This window comes from Piliocolobus tephrosceles, chromosome 5, assembly GCF_002776525.5.
Source record: "Piliocolobus tephrosceles isolate RC106 chromosome 5, ASM277652v3, whole genome shotgun sequence".
Classification (NCBI taxonomy): domain Eukaryota; kingdom Metazoa; phylum Chordata; class Mammalia; order Primates; family Cercopithecidae; genus Piliocolobus; species Piliocolobus tephrosceles.
The window spans coordinates 126,780,469-126,801,523 of record NC_045438.1 but is presented as its reverse complement, the minus strand read 5'-3'; the positions used below and the strand labels follow the sequence as shown (position 1 = coordinate 126,801,523).

At 49.8% G+C, this 21,055-nt stretch overlaps 1 protein-coding gene across 4 annotated transcripts in view; it reads right to left on the bottom strand.

The window, feature by feature from the left end:
- Positions 1-1,544: 1,544 nt before the first annotated feature.
- Positions 1,545-21,055, bottom strand: part of CCND3 (cyclin D3) — a 119,313-nt gene continuing 99,802 nt past the window's right edge. Inside the window, exons 1-5 of one of the 4 annotated variants that reach the window (XM_023212794.1) lie at positions 8,054-8,441; positions 6,969-7,184; positions 3,839-3,998; positions 3,162-3,298; positions 1,545-2,712 (exon numbers count right to left, since the gene is read on the bottom strand). In XM_023212794.1, the coding sequence (XP_023068562.1) occupies positions 2,545-2,712; positions 3,162-3,298; positions 3,839-3,998; positions 6,969-7,184; positions 8,054-8,251 (879 nt within the window). In that variant the 5' untranslated portion in view covers positions 8,252-8,441 and the 3' untranslated portion in view covers positions 1,545-2,544. Of the gene's footprint in view, positions 2,713-3,161; positions 3,299-3,838; positions 3,999-6,968; positions 7,185-8,053; positions 8,442-21,055 lie in introns of those variants that run through there. The other 3 variants (XM_023212796.2, XM_023212795.1, XM_023212797.2) reach the window with 3 other exon arrangements.

Genomic DNA, 21,055 nt, shown 5'->3' with positions numbered 1-21,055 from the left:
TGTTTGGTGTAGTCAATGGAGGTGGGCATTACTCCTGTTAGTATCTGGAAGATGGAGGACATTCTTGTCCCGTTTATATGGGACCCACCTCCCTTGATCTCCAAGCTTGTTTCTCCAGGCTACACTCACCTTGTTAGCCACCTGGGGACACATCCTCTGCCTTCCCGCATCACAGGCTGCAGCAGCCAGGAGCAGGTTATCCAAAGATGGCCATGTGTCAGCTGTGGATGAAAGGACTACAAGAGAAAACTTGAGGAAAGCAGAGATACAGTCAAGAAAGGCCAGAGAATAAGGCTGGGCCCAAGAATGGTTAGATCAGAGCTAGCATCAAACAGGCTCCCTTTCTGGCTCTTCAGCCAATGAAAGCTTTAGTGACTAGTAAACTACGGCCAAGTGCCCCTTTTTTTGTTGATTTATTTTTTGAGACAGAGTCTCGCTCTGTTGCCCAGGCTGGAGTACAGTGGCATGATCTTGGCTCACTGCAGCCTCTGCCTCCTGGGTTCGATAGTTTCTCCTGCCTCAGCCTCCTGAGTAGCTGAGACTACAGGTGCATGCCGCCACACCTGGCTAATTTTTGTATTTTTAGTAGAGATGGGGTTTCACCAGGTTGGCCAGGCTGGTCTCAAACTCCTGACCTCAGGTGATCCACTGGCCTCAGCCTCCCAAAGTGCTGGGATGATAGGCGTGAGCCACTGCACCCAGCCCAAGTGCCCATTTTTGTGTGGCCCATGAGCTAAGAATGATTTTTCCATTTTTAAATGGGGGAAAAAAGCAACAGTATTTTGTGATAGGTAGGAATTACATGAAATTCCAGTTTCAGCATCCATAATTTTGTTGGAACAGCCATGCTCACCCATTTACATGTTTCCTGTGGCTGCTTTTGTGCTACAGCAGCAGTTAAGTATAATCCTATAACCCTTATTTGCTTCCGAAATTGTGCATTTGTTCCAACCCATTTAATATATTTGGGAACAGTTTGATCATAATGCAGGCTTAATGTTTGCTCGTGTATGATTTCATCCTCGAGAAACATTAGGTGAATATGGGAAACTGTACCCAGCTGAACCAAGCCTAACTAGTACACAAAACTCACACCTGAACATATACTAGCTACCTCACTCAGCTCCCCACGTGTGTTGAGCAACCCTTGAAACATCCACTTCCAAAAGCAAAGTGCATGTCTTCAAGGTAAAAGGCCATATTTATTGTAATATTTATGTATTTCTCAACCGTTTGACATATGTAAAAACCAAGCTATCCTTTTTTAAAAATGTGTCACTCATTTGAGTGTTGTGCTTCAAGCCCCATTTTTCCCACGAGACCTGTGGTTTTTATTTTGCAAAGTGCATGGCATAGTGATTTTCAGGAACGCATAGGTCACATTATAAAGCAGAACTGATTATATTTGGGTCAGAGACCATATAGCCCGCAAAGCCTAAATATCCAGCCCTTTACAGAAAAGGCTCAATGATCCCTGCTTTAGACCACTGACTTCCGCCTCCTTACCTCATACAGTCTAGAAATAGACTTAACCCACACACCAATCCAAGAAGCCAAAGCCACTTTTATTTCACAATCTTTTATTACAGTAGGATGATGGTCCTGGGCCACCAGCCTAAACCTTGTGGCCTTAGGAAAGACCTGTGTCAACAGGGCTTGCCACCCTCTCTAGACAGGGGCTCAGCCACCTCCAGGGCATCCCTGTTGCATTTTCCCTGCTGGATGATGGGGCAGAGGGACAACGGGAGAGGATGGCATGACCCCACCCCAGGCTGTAGCAGCTCCTCGGCCACAATGATCCTTTTGCCAGTAGCAGAAGGGAGGAAAACAGCAACCACCAGGGTTACTACCACTTGTGGGATGGCTAGGACCCCGTTATGTCCTCTTACAGTTGTGCTCAAAGCAATTAATAAATTAAAATGAGCCTTCGGCAGCAAAGCTGTCAATCACACAGAAGCTGAGCAGAAAGCAAAGCAAAGAGGAATTTATAGCTTCTCTGGCTAAGGCCTAGGCCCCTCCCTCTAGGAGCAGCTGTCAGCACGGATTATATAGGGGCCTCCAAAAGTACTGAGAGGAGCCATCTAGACTATTCCCCCTCATACGTGTCTATCATGCATGAAATTTCAGAGGGACCCCAATCCAAATGCAATAACCCTAGAAGGGGCAACACCTTTAGAAGGCACTAGAGCATTTTGGCAGTTGAAAACAGCCCCTAGGGGTGGGGGGCGCTCAAAAGGAATGCTGGCGTATGTATCCAATTCTGTCCCATCAGCCTGGCCCACCCCCAGCTAGAGTTGGGAAAGGCGTTGCTGGTCAGATGCAGGGAGGAGGAGCTTGACTAGCCACCAAAATGCAGACATGGCTGGCCAGGCCCCTTAGTGCACACTGCGGGGATGGGTAGGACCAGACTCCTTGGGCTTTGTGAAGGGGGAACAGACGCCCCTTCAGGCTTCAGATGTGGTGTGATTTGTTCCTGGAGGCAGGGAGGTGGGTGGCAGTGGCCCCTCCTCTGCTTAGTGGCCACTCCAGAGGGCCTCTCCAGGGCTACAGGTGTATGGCTGTGACATCTGTAGGAGTGCTGGTCTGGCTGGGCCCTTGGCTGCTGGAGCCCCGGGGGGCTTTGGGCGCTGGGCTGGAGCTGGTCTGGGCGGCTTCCCTGAGGCTCTCCCTGAGTGCAGCTTCGATCTGCTCCTGACAGGCCCGCAGGCAGTCCTGGGAACATGGGAGAACAGTGAGGAGCGAACACTCCCCCCCATAGCATCTGGCAGCAGGTGCAGGGGAAGGACAGCTCCCAACACATGGGGAAGTCTGGGGAGGTTAGGCCACAGCCCAGCCCCAGGAATCGCTCTTCAGTTCTCAGAAACTAGCAAGAGGATGTGGCAAGGGAGTGTGAGAGCAGCCCTGCATCTGACACCGAATCCCCCACCCCCACTCCAGCACACCACTTGGCAAGAAAAGAGCCCCTAGGGCCAGTGCTCTTCACCCCACCCAAGATACTTGCTCTTCTCCAGACCAAGGCAGGAGATAAAAAGCCACAAAGCCCCAAGGTTGTGAAACCAGGACTCGGGACCAGGTTGGGGTTGGAGATTTCCCTCTACTGGCGGCTCAGGGCATAGCACTATATGAATGGAGAGGCTGCTGCCCAGCTGCCCAGCACTCACCACTTCAGTGCCAGTGATCCCTGCCAGCAGCTCTGTGAGCTCATCCCCGGACATGGAGCAGGCACCCAGGCCTTGCACTGCAGCCCCAATGCTGCCCGTGGCGATCATGGATGGCGGGTACATGGCAAAGGTATAATCTTGGAGAGGAGGAAAGGGAACCATGAGATGAGGAAACCTGAAGGATAACAGCCAGCATGGACTTCTGACTCCTCGGAAAGTGCCAGGCAGCATGAGTAGAGCAGAGGACATGCTAGAAAACTCCAGCAGTGGGTGGGGCAAGATATCGGCAAGGGAGGAAGACAGGAAAGAGTATCTTTCCTAGAGATCAGGACCAACTGCCAGTTTCCATAGGTCCAGGGAATAGACAAGACACTCCCTAGTGTGGGAACACAACCAGGGCCAAGAGACGGGAGTTCTGTTCCCAACATGTTCACTGTCAGACTTTGGGTGAGTCACTTCTCTCTATACCCTCAGTGTCCCTCCTACAAACTGGAGGGGTCTGAGATCCCATAGAGCTGATTATGGCCTGCTTTTCTGTATCGAGACTAGGGGCTCAGAGGGGATGTAACTTTCACAAATGAATTTTGACAGTATAAACCAGAATCTCCTAGTTACCTTTCACCCTTATAAGTCTAATGATTTTTCCAATTTGGCAAAAATGTGCACAGGGCTCTTACCTGTAGCACAGAGGGCCAAAAAGGTCTGGGCGTGCTTTTTGACCAGGGCCTGTCGGTCACGGGGCAGAGAAAGCCGGTGCAGAATGAGGGCCAGGAAATCATGTGCAATCACAGCAGCCAGGTCCCACTTGAGCTTCCCTAGGACCAGCACCTCCCAGTCCTGGAAAAGGGGGAAAAGGGTGGGTCAGTGGCTGGAGAAGGGAAGAGGAAGGAGTAAAGCAGAAGTCTCAAAGTCTCATAGGCAGGGAAGCCCATCAAACTTTTAAAGCCCAACACCTCAGTTTCTGATTTTAAGGCCAGGCACCATGGAGTTCAAGGCAGGGAAGAGGAGGGGGCATGTGCTTTGAGCACTTACTGATCATTTACTAGGTGCCAGGACAACATGCTTTACATGGATTATCCCTTTTAATCCTGTCTGGTTATGTTTAAGGAGCCAATAATTCAGGCCTTCTCCTGACTTCATTCAGGGCTCTGAGGATTTCTCCAGCCATGGCTGAAAGACGGAAGCAGCAGATACCACAGCATCACTATGAACTGGGGACTCCTCTGGGATGAAGCAGAAAGACTCTCCCAACCCCAAGGATTTGTGAAAGGGCAGATCACCACTAGCTTCCCCTGCAACTCTGCATCCCAGCCAAGTCCACACCTCTTGAATCAACAGGAGGGAGTATGACTCCTCCAATGACAGCCACTGAGCCTTTTCTGAGGTTCCTCAAAGGGGAGATTGCCCAACCCAAGCCACATCCCCTTGGTAGGATATCAGGGACAGGTCCTGAAGTATAGCACCCCACCCCACCCCCTTTAGCTGGAACCCATAGTGCCCCATGCCACTTGACTTTCAGGAGGATAGGTGGAGGCCAAGCCAGACAGGATGGCTCCAAATGATTCCTGAGGGATCAAGTCCTATCCTCACCTACCCAAGCCTACCTGCCAGTACTAGGTTTTGGGAGAAGCCTGGAAGCCTCACCCCAATCCACTCATCATGGGTTCCCAGACCTGGCCCCATTTCTGAGTTGCATACATGAGGATTTCTTCATTGTTTTATCTCAGGAAGGAACTTGTGGGTTTGACTCCTTATTGAGGCAGAAATGGCAACCCCACCCAACCTCTTCCAGGCCCCAGCTACAGCTGTCTCTGTCTTGGCCCCAGCTTAGGTGTCAGCCTCTCAAATCAGTCCCTACCCTCAAAGAGCCCCAGAGAAAACAGCCTGGCCAGAAGTGAGGCAGAGAAATTACAATGCTACTCCCAGTGAATGTCCCAGGAGCCAACTCCTAACTCAGCAGTTAACAGAAGGGACCCAGCTTCTAAGGAAGCATCTGGAAGGCAACTGGGGGTGGGACTCTCCCTATGGGGAGGCAAGGGGTCATGTTTGAGGGAAGGTGGCCACCCTTACCCATATCCAGGAAACCAGAGAATCCCAGTGTTAATTGGTGGAGAACACACCCCTGGGAGTGCTTAGCTTCAGTGGGTGGCAGCGGCCACCACATCCCTGACTTTTTAGACAACCTGGTCTAGCTAGAAGACCCAGGTTCTACACTCATCTGCTCAGTGCGATGCTGAGGCAGGGACCTTTCCCTCCCTCCTTGGGCCTCAGCCTCCTGTGCTGCACACGGATATGGACCAATTGGAGTTCTCAGAGGTCTCTTCCAACCTTGACCTTCTAGGAAGTCTTCTGGGCACTCCACCCCCAGCTCAGACAAAGGGAAGAGTACTTTTTGCCTGCACTGAAAAACCCTCATATGTGGGCACACACACCACCTCCATCTTTTCACAAAAAGGAAGTTCCCCTTCTACCTTCCAGCCCCAACCCCTCCAAAAACATATTGCTCTCTGGCCCTGGAAACTAGCTCCACCTTCAGACTTGCCAAAAACTACCAGATTCATCACAAAGAGCTGTGGAGCCTCCTGGATTCCCAACTCTGGCCTCCTACTCCCATCTCTGAGCTACTTGGCAGGAAGAGGAATCCTGTTCCTCGACTCACAGCAGTCGGGGGCCCCAGTACCCTGGCTTCCCTGCCAGCCAATCACAGCAGCCTGCTTGCTGCCCTCCTCCCTGGGAGATGGGGCCCAGAGACTCCTCTCAGGGTCAGCAGAAGACTTGGCCCGCCACAGAGCAAGGTGGAAGAAGGTGCCAGCTCATCCACCCTCTCCCCCCAGCCCCCTAGGAGACAATCTGCATGTCCTAAATAACCTCTTCCAGATCCAGCAGCTCCCCCGCCTTCTGAGGCAGGACTGAGGCGCCTTCTGAGGCGGGACAGAACCGGTGACTTTCCTGCCCTGTCTGAGCCCAGCGGAAGTTTCCAGCAAGAGGCCCAGGGAGCCACTTCCCAAACCACAGGAGTGACAGCAGCTCCCCACAGGGTTATGAAAGACCTTGGTCAGAGAGGGCGGGCCGGGGGAGGGGGCACCATTATCACATCGGAAGCAGCTGCAGCTCACCTCCCTGCCTGTCCCTCAGCTTGGGCCTTTGGCTAAGGGGGGCAGAGGGAGCTGTTTCCACCAGGCCCAAAGCAGCTGCTCCAGTTCCTCAGAATGAGGACAGGAAAGGATTAGGAAGAAGCTGTCTCTTCCGGGATATAAGAGGAAGCAAAGAAGGTGGGATGAAATACATCAGCCCTTCCTTAAAGCAATCAGAGCCTGGCTTTAATTGGCTCTGGGAGGTTTTTCTATCACAAAGTCCACATGAGGATAAAGACTCAACCAAGGCAAACCCCCTCCCCCACATGAAGCACATTCCACTCCCCTACTTCAGTGGGGGTGTGCAGGCATGCCCTTCTGCTGCCAATAAATAACTCATGGTGGCTGCGTAAACCCAGAGGCAAAGTACTAGTGAGTGTAGACATGCAGTTTGACTTGTTGCTATCTGGGGGAAAGACCAGGAAGGAGTGGCATCCCCTGGAGGTCAGGAGGGGGTTTAATGCCTGCCTGCAGCTCGAGCCTGGGCGGGAGTGACACTAACCATCACACCACACTGCCCCATCGTTTGTTCCACCCCAATTCCCTTCCCAAAGGTCCTGATCGCCTTGCTCCCTCTCCAGGGAGCAGAAAGCCTCTGATATCTCAAGCTTTCCTTTTCCTGGAAAGTGGGAGACAGTATGTGTCGGGGGTGGGGGGGTGGTTACACACGCACCCGCAACTGGCGGGGAGAGACAGCGTGGTCGGTGTAGATGCACAGTTTTTCGATGGTCAGGGGCGTGGTCTCGCGCAGCTTGGAGGCCAGCAGCATGCAGACCGCACCCAGGAGCTGCAACTGTGCCTTTCGGGTGGGGACACAGGACAGGTAGCGATCCAGGTAGTTCATGGCCAGGGGGAAGACTTCCTCCTCACAGCGCTGCTCCTCACATACCTGGGGGAGGGCGCACAGTCACTGCTGGGGCCAGAGCGTGGGGAACACAGCAGCGCGGGGGTGGGGGCGCTGAAGTGAGGTGGGATAGGGAGCAAAAACCGGAGAGAGGGTAAGCTACTTACAGAGACAAGGACCAATAAAAGAGGAGGATGGGCCCTCCCCAAGGTGACGCCCCCCACTTCCTCTGCGCGGCCTCCTCCCCTCTCCCCTTGGTGGGGTGGGGGTGGTAAAGTCAAGGAGCCCTTCCTCACGAAGGATTCCAAACGGAGACTCCCCTCCCCCACAGGGACGGGAAGTGGGACGCAAGGGTCACCCATGGTAGCCAGAGAGCTGGGACCTCACCCCCATCACCGCCACCACTGCACACACCCGAGGGGAAGGGAGGAGGCTCCCGCCGCTGCCTCCCGCACTTTTCATTTCCCTGTCGGCCGGAACAGGGCGCGCGCCACCCCCATCGCCTTCCCCGCCAGAACCCCGCGACAGACACAGGAACCGGCTCCCGGGCGGGGGCGGCCGAGCTCAGGGTTTTCCAGGCGCGCTCTCCGGAGAAGGCCAGGAGGGGGAGGGAAGCGGGAGACGCTGTGAGAAGCCGAAGGGGAGAGGACGTCCCTGGTCCCGTTTTCTCGGCCCGAAGAGAGGCACAGTTAGGGTGCCAAGTGACTGGCACTCACAGTCGGGAGGAGCCGATTAGGGCTTGGGAAAGCAAGGGAGGCAGCTGGCTAGGGTGCCCTAGTGGAAGGCCAGGCCCCGAGAGTCTTAGCCTCGGAGCATCCTGCAGATTGCTGTGGGGACCGCGATGTCCCGACAGGGCGGCCCCGGTGTGTCCAGACCCGGGAGCGGTGGGGGAGGGGGACGCGTCCGGGCGGTACCTCCAGCATCCAGTAAGCCAGCATCTTCCGCATGTGCGGCTTTATCTCCCGCTGCACGCACTGGAAGTAGGAGGCGCGGGGCACGTAGCGCTCCTCTAGGCGGAGCAGGCTCTGCAGGACACGCTGGTCCCCGAGTAGCCGCGGGTCCGGCCCGGCCCGGGGCGCGTGCCGGGTGCCTTCGCAACACAGCAGCTCCATACTCGGGCAGCGCACAGGCAGGGCGGGAGTGCGGGCTCGCGAGTCCCAAGGCAGGCGACCGGCCGGAGAGCGCGGAGCGCGGGTCTGGCGCTGGCGCTGGCACTGCGCGGCGGATCCCCAGCCCGCCTGCCGCCCGCGCGCGCCGCTTCCCTGACAGGCGCCCCGCCCCTCGCGACGATGTAGCAACCGTGGAATGCTCGGACGTCGCAACGCTCCGAGGGGCGGGGCTGCGGCGCCCCGGACGGAAAGGGCTGGCTGGGCGCTCTCCCCTTCCTCCCGCGGCCCCATTGGGCCGCTGAGCGCAAGCCGGCCGGCTTCCGGGCACTCCGGGCCCTCTGGACCACCGGGTGCAGAGAACTTTCTAGGGGGTGGGCCTCCTACCCACCCACGGGCCCTCCCATTTTGCTTCTTGGACTCTAGTCACCCAGGAAAGAATTTTTCTCCAAAGGTCATTCATTCACTTATTCATTCGTCAAACCCTACTTCGCCGGCTGCTTGCTCTAAGGAATGCGATAAATAATGTCAGAGTCAGTTCTTAGTGAACGCTGCTCCAAAGCCTCACAATGTAATGACTCACTACATCTTCACGAAAACTCGGAAACCGAGGCAACTGTCATTCGGTTGGCCCGTGATGGAACTAGGATTGGGAAGCTGGCCTTCTTGCTCCAGATTCTGTGCTCTACACCACTGCTAGTTAAACTGTGATCCCAGACCTCTCCCGTGCATGGTCATCGCCTGGGAGCTGGTTAGAAATGCAGACTCTCAGGCCCACCCCTAACCTGAATCAGAATCTGCATTTTTAACTAGATTTCTGTGCACTTTAAAGTATGAGAGCTTTAGTCTAAATCAGCATATAACAGAACGGAAAGGCCATGGAGTCAAGGCCTCACCTTGTTAAGTTGGTTGCCCAGCTTTGGACAAGCCCCTAAAGTCGGCATTAGTTTCTGTTTGGAGAAACTGGACGGAAAAACTAGATTCTCACTGAATCAGTTTTTCCCCCAGACTCTGAGATCTACCGGTTGCATTTCTTCCACCTCCCAAACTTTTGGTTACTTTGTAGTTTTACCGGAAGCTGGATTCCACTTGACCAAGAGGCAGTCAAAAGACCTCCAATAATGCTCCAAATGGAAGGAGGCTATAGAGGATCCCTGCCCTGGCCTACTGGGGTCCTCCTGACTTATGAGACACTAAGGAAGTGTCTCCTTCCTTACTAAGGAACTAGAGAAATGACACTATGATGTAGAAGATGTGAGTTCTGTGCCAACCATTTTCTGTTATTCTCTTTTTTTTTTTTTTTTTTTTTTTTTTTTGAGACGAAGCCTCACTCTGTTGCTCAAGCTGGAGTGCAGTGGCGCGATCTGGGCTCACTGCAACCTCCACCTCCCATATTCAAGCGATTCGCGAGTAGCTGGGACTACAGGCACGCACCACCATGCCTGGCTAATTTTTGTATTTTTCGTAGAGACAGGGTTTCACTATGTTGGCCAGGCTAGTCTCGAACTCCTGATCTCGTGATCCGCTGGTCTCGGCCTCCAAAGGTGCAGGGATTACAGGTATGAGCCACCGCGCCTGGCCGAATTATTCTTTCTTCTATAATAAATTGTATTGTAGTTTTAATATATTCTTTTGCATTGTAGAAAACTTCAAAAATGCAGATAAGCCACAAAAAAAGGAAATAATCATTTGCAATTTGCCATCCAGTAATAACTCTTTAATATATCAATGTTTATTTGGTAATCTTTGTTCTATGAATAAACACACATTTTAAATGGAATCATCACAAACTGTTTTGTAAGCTTTTTTCATTAAAAAAAAATACTGTTAACACTTTTCCATGCCATTAAATATTCTAGGACATAATTTGTAATGGGGACATAGTATACCATTAGCTGAATGTACAAAATGTATTTTGACAAACCTGTATTGGTGGAAATTTAAATTATTTCTAGTTCTTCCCTATTAGACACAATACTGTAAAATATTTTTGGGGTGATATCTTTGTGCACACTCATGATTATTTCTAGAAGTGAATTAATTTCTAGAAGTGGAATTTCCCAATCTAAGGTTATGAAACATTCTAAGGCTTTTGATACACTTCTTTTTTTTTTTTTTTTTTTTTTTTTTTTTTTTTGAGACGGAGTCTTGCTCTGTCGCCCAGGCTAGAGTGCAGTGGCCGGATCTCAGCTCACCGCAACCTCTGCCTCCTGGGTTCACGCCATTCTCCTGCCTCAGCCTCCCGAGTGGCTGGGACCACAGGCGCCCACCACCTCGCCCGGCTAATTTTTTTTTGTATTTTTTAGTAGAGACGGGGTTTCACCGTGTTAGCCAGGAGGGTCTCGATCTCCTGACCTCGTGATCCGCCCGTCTCGGCCTCCCAAAGTGCTGGGATTACAGGCTTGAGCCACCGCGCCCGGCCTGATACACTTCTAATTGCCAAATTTTCCTGCTGAATAGTTAAACCAATCTACTCCACCATCATTACATATCTATTTTTCAAAACAACTCTGCCAACTAGAGAGTGAAAGTAGCTTATTAGTAATAACAAATCTATTTTGGCATATTTTTAGACATTTACATTTCTTATGTACATTACCCATTCATGTCCTTAGCTTATTCATTTATAGGGATGTTTGTTTTCTCTTGTTGATTTATAAATGCTCATCAAGTCTCAAAGATATTAACCCTTTTTGTATTTTTGTTTGGTTTTTTAACTTTGTTCATAAAAATTATTGACATAAATTAATTTTTAAAATCAGTATTTTTTAAACTTCTCATTTATAGCAACATGGCACTATGTATAAAAATGTCCCATCAGCCCAGCACTTTGGGAGGCTGAGGCAGGAGGATCACTGGAAGCCAGGAGTTGAAGACCAGCCTGGACAACAAAGCAAGACTCCTATCTCTACAAAAAATTAAAAAAAAAAAAATAAGCTGGGTGCAGTGGCACAAGCCTGTAGTCCCAGCTACTAGGGAGACTGAAGCAGGAGGATTGCTTGAGCCCAGGAGTTCAAGGCTGCAGTGAACCATGATGGTACATGACGTGCCTTAACATTTTGTTATCATACATTTTACAAAAACAAAATTTTAGTTCATTGTTTTGACTAATTTTTGGTTCATGGTGGATTTCTTTCTTTCTTTTTTTTTTTTTTTTTTAACAAATAGAAGGGTTTTTATTTGGTTGGTTGGTTGGTTGGTTTTGTTTTTCTGTTTTTTTTGACACGGAGTTTTGCTCTTATTGCCAGGCTGGAGTGCACAACCTCAGCTCATTGCAACCTCCACCTCCCGATTTCAAGTGATTCTCCTGCCTCAGCCTCCTGAGTAGCTGGGATTACAGGTGCCCACCACCCCGCCCGGCTAATTTTTGTATTTTCAGTAGAGATGGGGTTTCACCATGTTGGCCAGGCTGGTCTCAAACTCCTGACCTCAAGTGAGCCGCCCCCTGGTCAGTCTCCCAAAGTGCTGGGATTACAGGCGTGAGCCACCGCACCCGGCCTTTTAGTTGCTGATTTATTAATTGAGGGAGGGCCACACAGACTGACTAGTCCTAAAAGCTGGCTGTGAACCTGCATTATGGGGACGGGAGCTCCTGGTGAGCAGGACTTTAGGAGAGATACTTCTGCCTCACCCCTGGATGAAACAACCATACCTAGAGCTAGATCATCCCCGACTTTCAGGGCCAAGGACTGGCCACTGGGGAGGCAGGTGAGCTCAGTGCAGGACCAGCACAAGTTCACCAGTTACCTCCTCCTCAAAGTAATAGAGGCTCCTCTTGCTTTTTTTGTTTTTGTTTTTCTAAAAGGAAAACTAAAGACAAAGTAATGACCAGGGCCAATAGTATGAGAAGTTTCTACCCAGGTACATCCAATTAGAAAAAGTCAATAAAATGGCAAATTGGAGGAGGAGTGGGAATAGAATGTCACAGGCCAAATAAGAAACCCCAAAGAGGAAGGATACATTTTCTTTCTCTTCCCCTTCATCATCAAAATATCCCTATCTGGGCCAGGCACAGTGGCTCACACCTGTAATCCCAGCACTTTGGGAGGCCAAGGTGGGATCACCTGAGGTCAGGAGGTCGAGACCAGCCTGGCCAACATGGTGAAACCCCATCTCTATTAAAAATACAAAAAAATTAGCCGGGTGTGGTGATGGACGCCTGTAATCCCAGTTACTCCAGAGGCTGAGCAGGAGACTCGCTTGAACCCTGGAGCCAGAGGTTGCAGTGAGCGGAGGTCGTGCCATTGCACTCCAGCCTGGGCAACAAGAGCGAAATTCCATCTACAAAAAAAAAAAAAGTCCCCATCTGAGAAGTAAGAGGGTGAACAAGGTGATGGGTGAGGCCCATCACCCCACAGTCCACATGCCATGGCTTAGTTACCTTCAGACCCATTGAGATACTGGGGAGAGCCAAGCGAGCCATCGGTCTGAGGACAGGGGTGCTAAACAGGGCTCTGGAGTCAGAGACTGCTTTCAATTCAAACCTGGCTCCCCACCTTATGACTTTGAGAGAATTATTGGAACCTCTCTGTTTCCTCTTTTATCCAGTGGGGATAATATAATAGCCCCATAATGATGTTCTGAAAACTAAATGAGCAGAAAACATCTCACCTGTGCCTGGCACAAAGCAAGCATTCAGAGATAGTAGTTTCTGAAATGATTATTATTATTCCCTTTCTCAAGGAGTACCCTTTCTGTTATGAACATGCATCCATAACCCCTCTAAGAAAAGCAAAAGTTTGAGCAGCAAGCGCCCTACTCCTAGAATTGCATCTCTAGCAAATCCTGATGACCTGGCTTATGATGGTAAACGCATGGTCTGGTGTATGGAGAGGACCCTCCAGGGCCTGGAGCCACACCCCTGTGCCACTCCACTCCCTCACTGTGTGACTTTGGCTAAGTTAAACCACCTCTCTGTGCCTCAGTTTCCTTTTCTGAAAATGGTGATAACAGTAGTACTCCCCTATAGAGCAGTTGTGAGGATGAAATGGGTTGATTTGTTTAAAATACATAGAAGAGTGGCTGGCATGTGGTGAACCCTTTTTTAAAAAGTTGTGATTGTGGGACTTAAAAGCACAACGTTGGCCAGGCACGGTGGCTCACACCTGTAATCCTAGCACTTTGGGAGGCCGGGCAGGCAGATCACTTGAGGCCAGGAGTTCGAGACCAGCCTAGCCAACACAATAAAACCCCATCTCTATCAAAAAAAATATATAAAAATTAGCCGAATGCAGTGGCAAACGCCTGTAGTCCCAGCTACTCGGGAGGCTGAGGCAGGAGAATTGTTTGCGCCTGGGAGGTGGAGGTTGCCGTGAGCCCAGATCACTGTACTGCACTCCACCCTGGGCAACAGAGTGAGACCTGTCTCAACAACAACAACAACAAAAAGCATTAAACCAAACTGCACATAATTTAGTTTTTTTTCTTTGAGAATCAAGGAGCTATCTCACTGCTTACAGTATTCCAGGTCACTATTACAAGCATCTATAATATTTGTACAATATTTCACATTAATCTTTAAAACTCTTTGTCCACTCCTATCAGTAAAAATTGAGCACTCTTCAGCCGGGCGCAGTGGCTCACGCCTGTAATCCCAGCACTTTGGGAGGCCGAGGTGGGTGGATCACCTGAGGTCAAGAGTTCAAGACCAGCCTGGCCAACATGGCAAAATCTTGTCTCTACTAAAAATACAAAAATTGGCCAGGTGCGGTGGCTCACGCCCATAATCCCAGCACTTTGGGAGGCCGAGGTGGGCGGATCACAAGGTCAGGAGATCAAGACCAGCCTGAACAACATGGTGAAACCCCATCTCTACTAAAAATACAAAAAAAATTAGCCACACATGGTGGTGCACACCTGTAATCCCAGCTACTTGGGAGGCTGAGGAAGGAGAATCACTTGAACCCAGGAGGTGGAGGTTGCAGTGAGCTGAGATCACACCACAGCACTCTAGCCTGGGCAACAGAGCAAGACTCCGTCTAAAAAACAAACAAACAAACAAAAAAAGGAAACCAACCTAGCCGGGCGTGGTGGCTCAAGCCTGTAATCCCAGCACTTTGGGAGGTCGAGATGGGCGGCTCACGAGGTCAGGAAATCGAGACCATCCTGGCTAACACGGTGAAACCCCATCTCTACTAAAAAATACAAAAATCTAGCCGGGCGAGGTGGCGGGCGCCTGTAGTCCCAGCTACTCTGGAGGCTGAGGCAGGAAAATGGCGGGAACCCGGGAGGCGGACCTTGCAGTGAGCTGAGATCCGGCCACTGCACTCCAGCCCTGGCGACAGAGCGAGACTCCGTCTCAACAACAACAACAAAAAAGAAAACCAACCTGGATGGGCATTTAAAATCTCAACACAGCACTTTGGGCAGCACTACCAAATCAGAGCTGGTGTGAACTGACCTGTTTTCAGTTTCCGTTTTGCATCGGAGGCTGCCTTCTTGGCAACATCACAAGGATGTCCAATAGGCCAGTTAAACTCAACTTCTCCAAAACTGACATCCTAATCTTTCCCCAAAAACCTCGCTCTTCCTACACGCTCATCTCAGAAAATGGCAACTCCATCCTTCTAATGGCTCATGCCAAACACTTGGTGTCATTCCTGACTCCTCTCTCTCAAATCCCACACAATCCCCACACTCTGATCAGCAGATCACAGAGGAGCTATTAATAATTTCAAAATATTTTCAAAATTTACTTTTTTTTTCCTCCTCTGTTACCTCCTCTGTCCAAACTCGGTTCTTCCTTGACCTTACTGGTCCCTCACATCCAACCTGCGACCCACTTCTGGTTGATTCTACGTCAAAAATACATCTCCAATCCCTTTCTTGATTTCCGATGCTACCCCCCTGGTCCGAGTTGCGTCATCTCTTACCTGGATTACAGTGGTAGCCTCCTGCCAGGTCTCCCTGACCCCACCCTTGGCCCTCCAGTCTAGTCTCAACCCATCACTCTCAGTGGCTCTCCATTTCACTTGGAGTGACTGCCAAAGACGCTGCGGCATCTGTACTCCCACCCCATTTCCCAGCACTCTCCCTCACTCTGCTCTGGCCACACTGTTCATGGAACACACCAGGCATACATGTTCTCTTTGCACGTGCTGTTCCATCTGCCTGGAATGTTCTGCCTCCGGATATCCACATGGCCCACTCCCTCACTTCCTTCAGGAAATCCAAAAGTTGTATTCCTCCTACAGCCTTTCCTGGCCATCCTACCTAAATTTTTAATGCCAGCTCCCCAGCCCTGACACTTCTTATGCTCTTTCACTGCTTTATTTTTCTGCTTACCACTGATCACTAGTATAGCATATACTTTGCTTGCATATTCTGTTTACAGCTTGTCTACTCCCACACCACACCACCAAAACAGGATGGTATCCAGTTCACAGTAGATGTTCAATAATTTTTTTTTTCTTTGAGACGGGGTCTCACTGTATTACCCAGGCTGGAATGCAGTGGCATGATAACAACTCACTGCAGCCCCTATCTCCCAGGCTCAAGTGATCTTCCCACCTTAGCTTCCCAAGTAGCTGGGACCATAGGCATACACTACCACGTCTGGCTCAATAAATCTTTGAGTTAATGAATAAAACAAACTGGATATAAGAAAAACACCAGCTGGCCGGGCGCGATGGCTCAAGCCTGTAATCCCAGCACTTTGGGAGGCCGAGACAGGCGGATCACGAGGTCAGGAGATCGAGACCATCCTGGCTAACACGGTGAAACCCCGTCTCTACTAAAAATAGGGCAAGGTGGCGGGCGCCTGTACTCCCAGCTACTCCGGAGGCTGAGGCAGGAGAATGGCGTAAACCCGGGAGGCGGAGCTTGCAGTAAGCTGAGATCCGGCCACTGCACTCCAGCCTGGGCGACAGAGTAAGACTCCGTCTCAAAGAAAAAGAAAAACACCAGCATACACCACATGATAAATGGCAACTCACATGTGGTAAGGGAGCTGTTCGGGCCAGACACAGTAGATAGCACAGGTCCCATCCAAAGCCCAAGAGGTACTGTTTAGCTTCAGACTTTTGCTACACCATAGTAATGAGTGTGGCCATAGATTCCCTGTTTCCCCAAGATAATATTTCTTAGATAGGGCATGGTGGCTCACGCCTGCAATCCCTGCACTTTGAGAGGCTGAGTTGAGAGGATCACTGAGGCCAGGGGTTCAAGACCAGCCTAGGCAGCACAGCGAGACCCCACTACTACAAAAGAAAAGAAAAAGGCTGAGTGTGGTGGCTCATGCCTGTAATTGCAGCACTTTGGGAGGCTGAGGTGGGTGGATCACTTGAGGCCAGGCGTTCAAGACCAGCCTGGCCAACATGATGGAACCTCATCTCTACTGAAAATACAAAAATTAGCCAGGCATAGTGGCGCACACCTGTCATGCCAGCTACTTAAGAGGCTGAGGTAGGAGAATCGCTTGAACCCCGGAGGCAGAGGTTCCAGTGAACCAAGATTGTGCCACTGCACTCCAGCCTGGGAGACAGAGTGAGACTGCGTCTCAAAAGAAAAGAAATTTCCGCCGGGCGCAGTGGCTCACGCTTGTAATCCCAACACTTTGGGAGGTGGGGACAGAGCAAGACTCCGTCTCAAAACAAAAAAAAGAGAAATTTCTTAAAATATCTATATTACTTCAGTTGAAAAACAGTAACAAAAACCATACAAGCCATACATGATGAGCCCATATACTGGGTCTGAGGGACAAAAAGCAGTTTACAATTTCTAGCTTATAAGCTGCTTGGGAAAAGAAACCTCAGGTACTAGACTGAAACTGTCAAGTCTCTCCTCATAAAATAAGAATACAACCTATATATTTAAGCAGTTGCTTTTTCTTCCTGTTTCTGGCTGTCTGGGTTCTGAATAAATGAGGCTTTCCTGTTCTGTCATTCTGCTTGAGATTCCTGTTCCACAGGTAACACTCAGGTGCACACAGGGCCTCAGGTGTGGAAGGGTAATCTGCTACAGCAATATACCTGTGAAGAGAGAGCTGTCTTTGGTTCTCAGCTGGCAAGCATTCCTCATTCTAGGCAGGAGATAGCACTGGCATTGGTTTGGCACAGTCATTAAGTAAGTGAGCTCTAGATTTAGGTTGATGCCCAGCTCTGTTATTTGCCAGCTGTGTGATTGTGTGATCCTGGGCAGGTTACTTAACTTTTCTGTCCCAGGCTTCTCATTTGCAAAAGGGGGATGGTAACAACTCCTATTTCATATGGTGAATGAAGGGATTAATATGGGAAAAGTGGGAAAAGTACCCTCAGCTGTCCTAGGCTCATAGTAGGTGGTCAATAAAGATAAAGATAGCTGTGATCCTTAACAATCAGGTGCCTTATCACGTGCCTTCCACACATCCGGCAGCCCTGGGACATGCTGGACATGGGTCGGAGATGAGAAGCTTCCCTTTTTTTCTTTTCTTTTTTTTTTTTTTGAGACGGAGTCTCACTATGTTGTCCAGGCTGGAGTGCAGTGGTGCGATCTCAGCTCACTGCAAGCTCTGCTTCCCAGGTTCACGCCTTTCTCCTGCCTCAGCCTCCCAAGTAGCTGGGACTACAGGCACTCGCCACCACGCCCGGCTCATTTTTTGTATTTTTAGTAGAGACAGGGTTTCACTGTGTTAGCCAGGATGGTCTCGATCTCCTGACCTCGTGATCCGCCTGCCTCAGCCTCCCAAAGATCTGGGATTATAGGCGTGAGCCACCGCGCCGAGCCAAGAAGCCTCCCTTTTAAGCTTCCAGTCTAAAGCGCCTGATATGATGATCCTCCACAACGCAGGAATCCTAAGATGTCATGAAGACAGAAGACTTTTACATGGGCATTTGCAACACTCATCAGAAGTAGGCAGGGTGGTTTGTGTGATAGGAAGGGTGGGCTGTCCTGGGACTGGTGGGGACTGGTGGTTCTGATCACCTGAATTCCATGAAACAGTCATGGTGGAAGAAATGGGATTGCAGGAGTTTAGAGAGTAAGTGGGAGTAAGAAGAGAGAAGCAGGAAGAGGGCATCCAGAGAAAGTTCAGGTGGTGGGTCAGGAGTAGTATGTCCCCAATGTGGCACAACACCCCTGGTAGCACACCAGAGCAATAATAGTAATAATACTATTAGGTAGTAATAATATTAGATCCCACTGATTATTATTTTTTTATTGTTCTGAGAGTTATATTTTGCAGAGCCTTGCTCTGCAATTCTCCTGTCTCAGCCTCCCAAGTAGCTGGGATTACAGGCGCTCGCCACCACGCCCAGCTAATTTTGTATTTTTAGTAGAGATGGGGTTTTACCATGTTGGTCAGGCTGATCTTTAACTTCTGACCTCAGGTGATATGCCAGCCTCAGCCTCCCAAAGTGCTGGGATTATAGGCGTGAGCCACCAGGCCTGCCCTAGATCCCTCTTGTTAAGTGCTTTCTCCTAGCCAGTCACTGAGAGCTGTACCACACCTGTTCTGTGAGGTTGAGGTGGTATTATTCTCCTTCCATCACCGATAGAAAAAAGAGAGACACGGCCGGGCGCGGTGGCTCACGCCTGTAATCCCAGCTCTCAGGGAGGCAGAGGCGGGAGGATAGCTTGAGCCCAGGAGTTCGAGACCTGCCTGGGTAATACAGCGAGACCCCATTCTAAAAAAATAAAATAAAATAAAATAAAAATAAATAAATAAATAAAATAAAATAAATAAATAAATAAATAAATAAATTGAAAATAATTAATTAATTAATTTAAAAAAAAAGAAAACAAAAGAAAAAAGAGAGACACAAAGGGGTTAGGCAACACCCAGTGCCAGCCATACAACTAGCAAGTGTCTGTCTCAATTTGGGCTTCCCAGAAGCAGACCTTGAGACAAGGATTCAAGTGAAATAATTTACCTGAGAGGCGATTCCATGAAGCAGCTAAAGCGGGTGGAGAAATGAGCAGGGAAGGGACAGAGGCCAGTGAAGACTGCGTTATTGTTAACTATGGTGGACAAATGGAGCTCAATCTTGCCTTGGAACTAGGAGACAATCAAAAGTGCATGCTTGACAGCTACTGTACCTGAGGGGTGGGGGAGCAGGGAGATTTGTCTACCAATTCCCAACAGCCATTGTATGAGGGCTGCTTGGGGATGGAGGAGGAGTGGAATTAATTCCCCAGTACTTCCAGCCTTTTTGTGGGAGGACATGATGGACTTTGATAGAACAAGCCCTCAAGCAAAGTGACAGTGCCAGCAACTTGGAAGACTTGGAAGTGAGGCTGGTGTACTCTCAAACGGTAAGTGCCATGGACACCTGGGTGGAGACCAACTGCATGTGCTACAGTGGCAGAGCTGGGACTCCAACCAAGGCAATCAAATGCCAGAGCCCATGTTCTAAGCACAAATAAATACCTTATGCTCATTTTAAAGTGTGAGTGTGTGTGTGTGTGACATGAAACCTGGGATTTCATCAAGTTTCTTCTTAATGAATAATTGTTATTTTTTAAATATTACATAGACAATAGCAGAGGGGGGCACAAGGATGTGGCAGTTGTGAGGGTGGCCAATGACAGGCATTGGGAATTGATGGAAGACAAATAAAAGTGCAAAATAGGCCAGGTGCAGTGGCTCATGCCTGTAATCCTAGCACTTTGGGAGGCCGAGCCAGGAGAATCACCTGAGGTCAGGAGTTCAAGACCAGGCTGGCCAACATGGTGAAACCCCGTTCCTACTAAAAATACAAAAATTCGCCGGGCGTGATAGTGTGTGCCTGTAATCCCAGCTACTTGGGAGGCTGAGGCAGGAAAATTGCTTGAACCCAGGAGGCAGAGGTTGCAGTGAGCCGAGATGGCACCTCGACACTCCAGCTTGGGTGACACAGTGAGACTCCACCTCAAAAAAAAAAAAAAAAAAAAGAAGTGCAAAACATTGAGTCTGAAGACTTCGACTTGAGTCCCAGGACCTGGCTCTGTCCCAACTATATATACACAGCTCGGCAAGTCAAAGCCTGTCACAGGGGGATAACAAGACTACTTAGAGGGTGGCTCTAGGACTGGATGAGATAATGCATGAGTTAAAAAGCACTAAGTAAACTGTGCAGTGGTAGGTAAATCCAAGGGTTTCGAGTGCCCAAGGAATCTCATGGAGAACCAGTAAGAATGGGGACTCCCATTTTGCCCTTCCTTGTGTGACCCAACAGACCCCTCCCACCTTCACCACTCCAGCCTCTCTGTTGTGAACAGAACCCAGGCTTTGTTGAGCTATCAGGTTGTGTGTTTCAGGGGAGGTCAGGGACTCCCTGGTCTTGGAGGTTGAATCCAAGTTACTCCAAACCAATCACAGTAATTCCACAAGTGGTTTAGGAATGGGCACTTGCTGTAAATCTGACCGATCAAGTGTGGAGGTGAGTCTGCTAAAGGACTTCCATCAATGGGGCACGGGAGGAACACAGCTTCTTTCCTGCTCTGTGTGAGAATGGAGGAAGACATGCTCATATTATTGATACCTACTATGTGCCAGGCACTATTTTAAGAGTTGGAAAAAAAAAACAAAACCTCATTTTTAAAAAATGTTTGTTGGCCGGAAGCAGTGGCTCACGCCTTTAATCCCAGCACTTCGGGAGGCCGAGGCTGGTGGATCACTTGAGGCCAGGAGTTTGAGACCAGCCTGACCAACATGGCAAAACCCCATCTCTACTAAAAATACAAAAATTAGACCAGTGTGGTGGTGTGCACCTATAGTCCCAGCTACTCCAGAGGCTGAGGCAGGAGAATCACTTGAACCTGGGAAGTGGAGGTAAGCTGAGATTGCCCAACTGCACTCCAGCCTGGGGTACACAGCGAGATTCTGCCTTAAAAAAAAAAAAAAAAAAGGCCGGG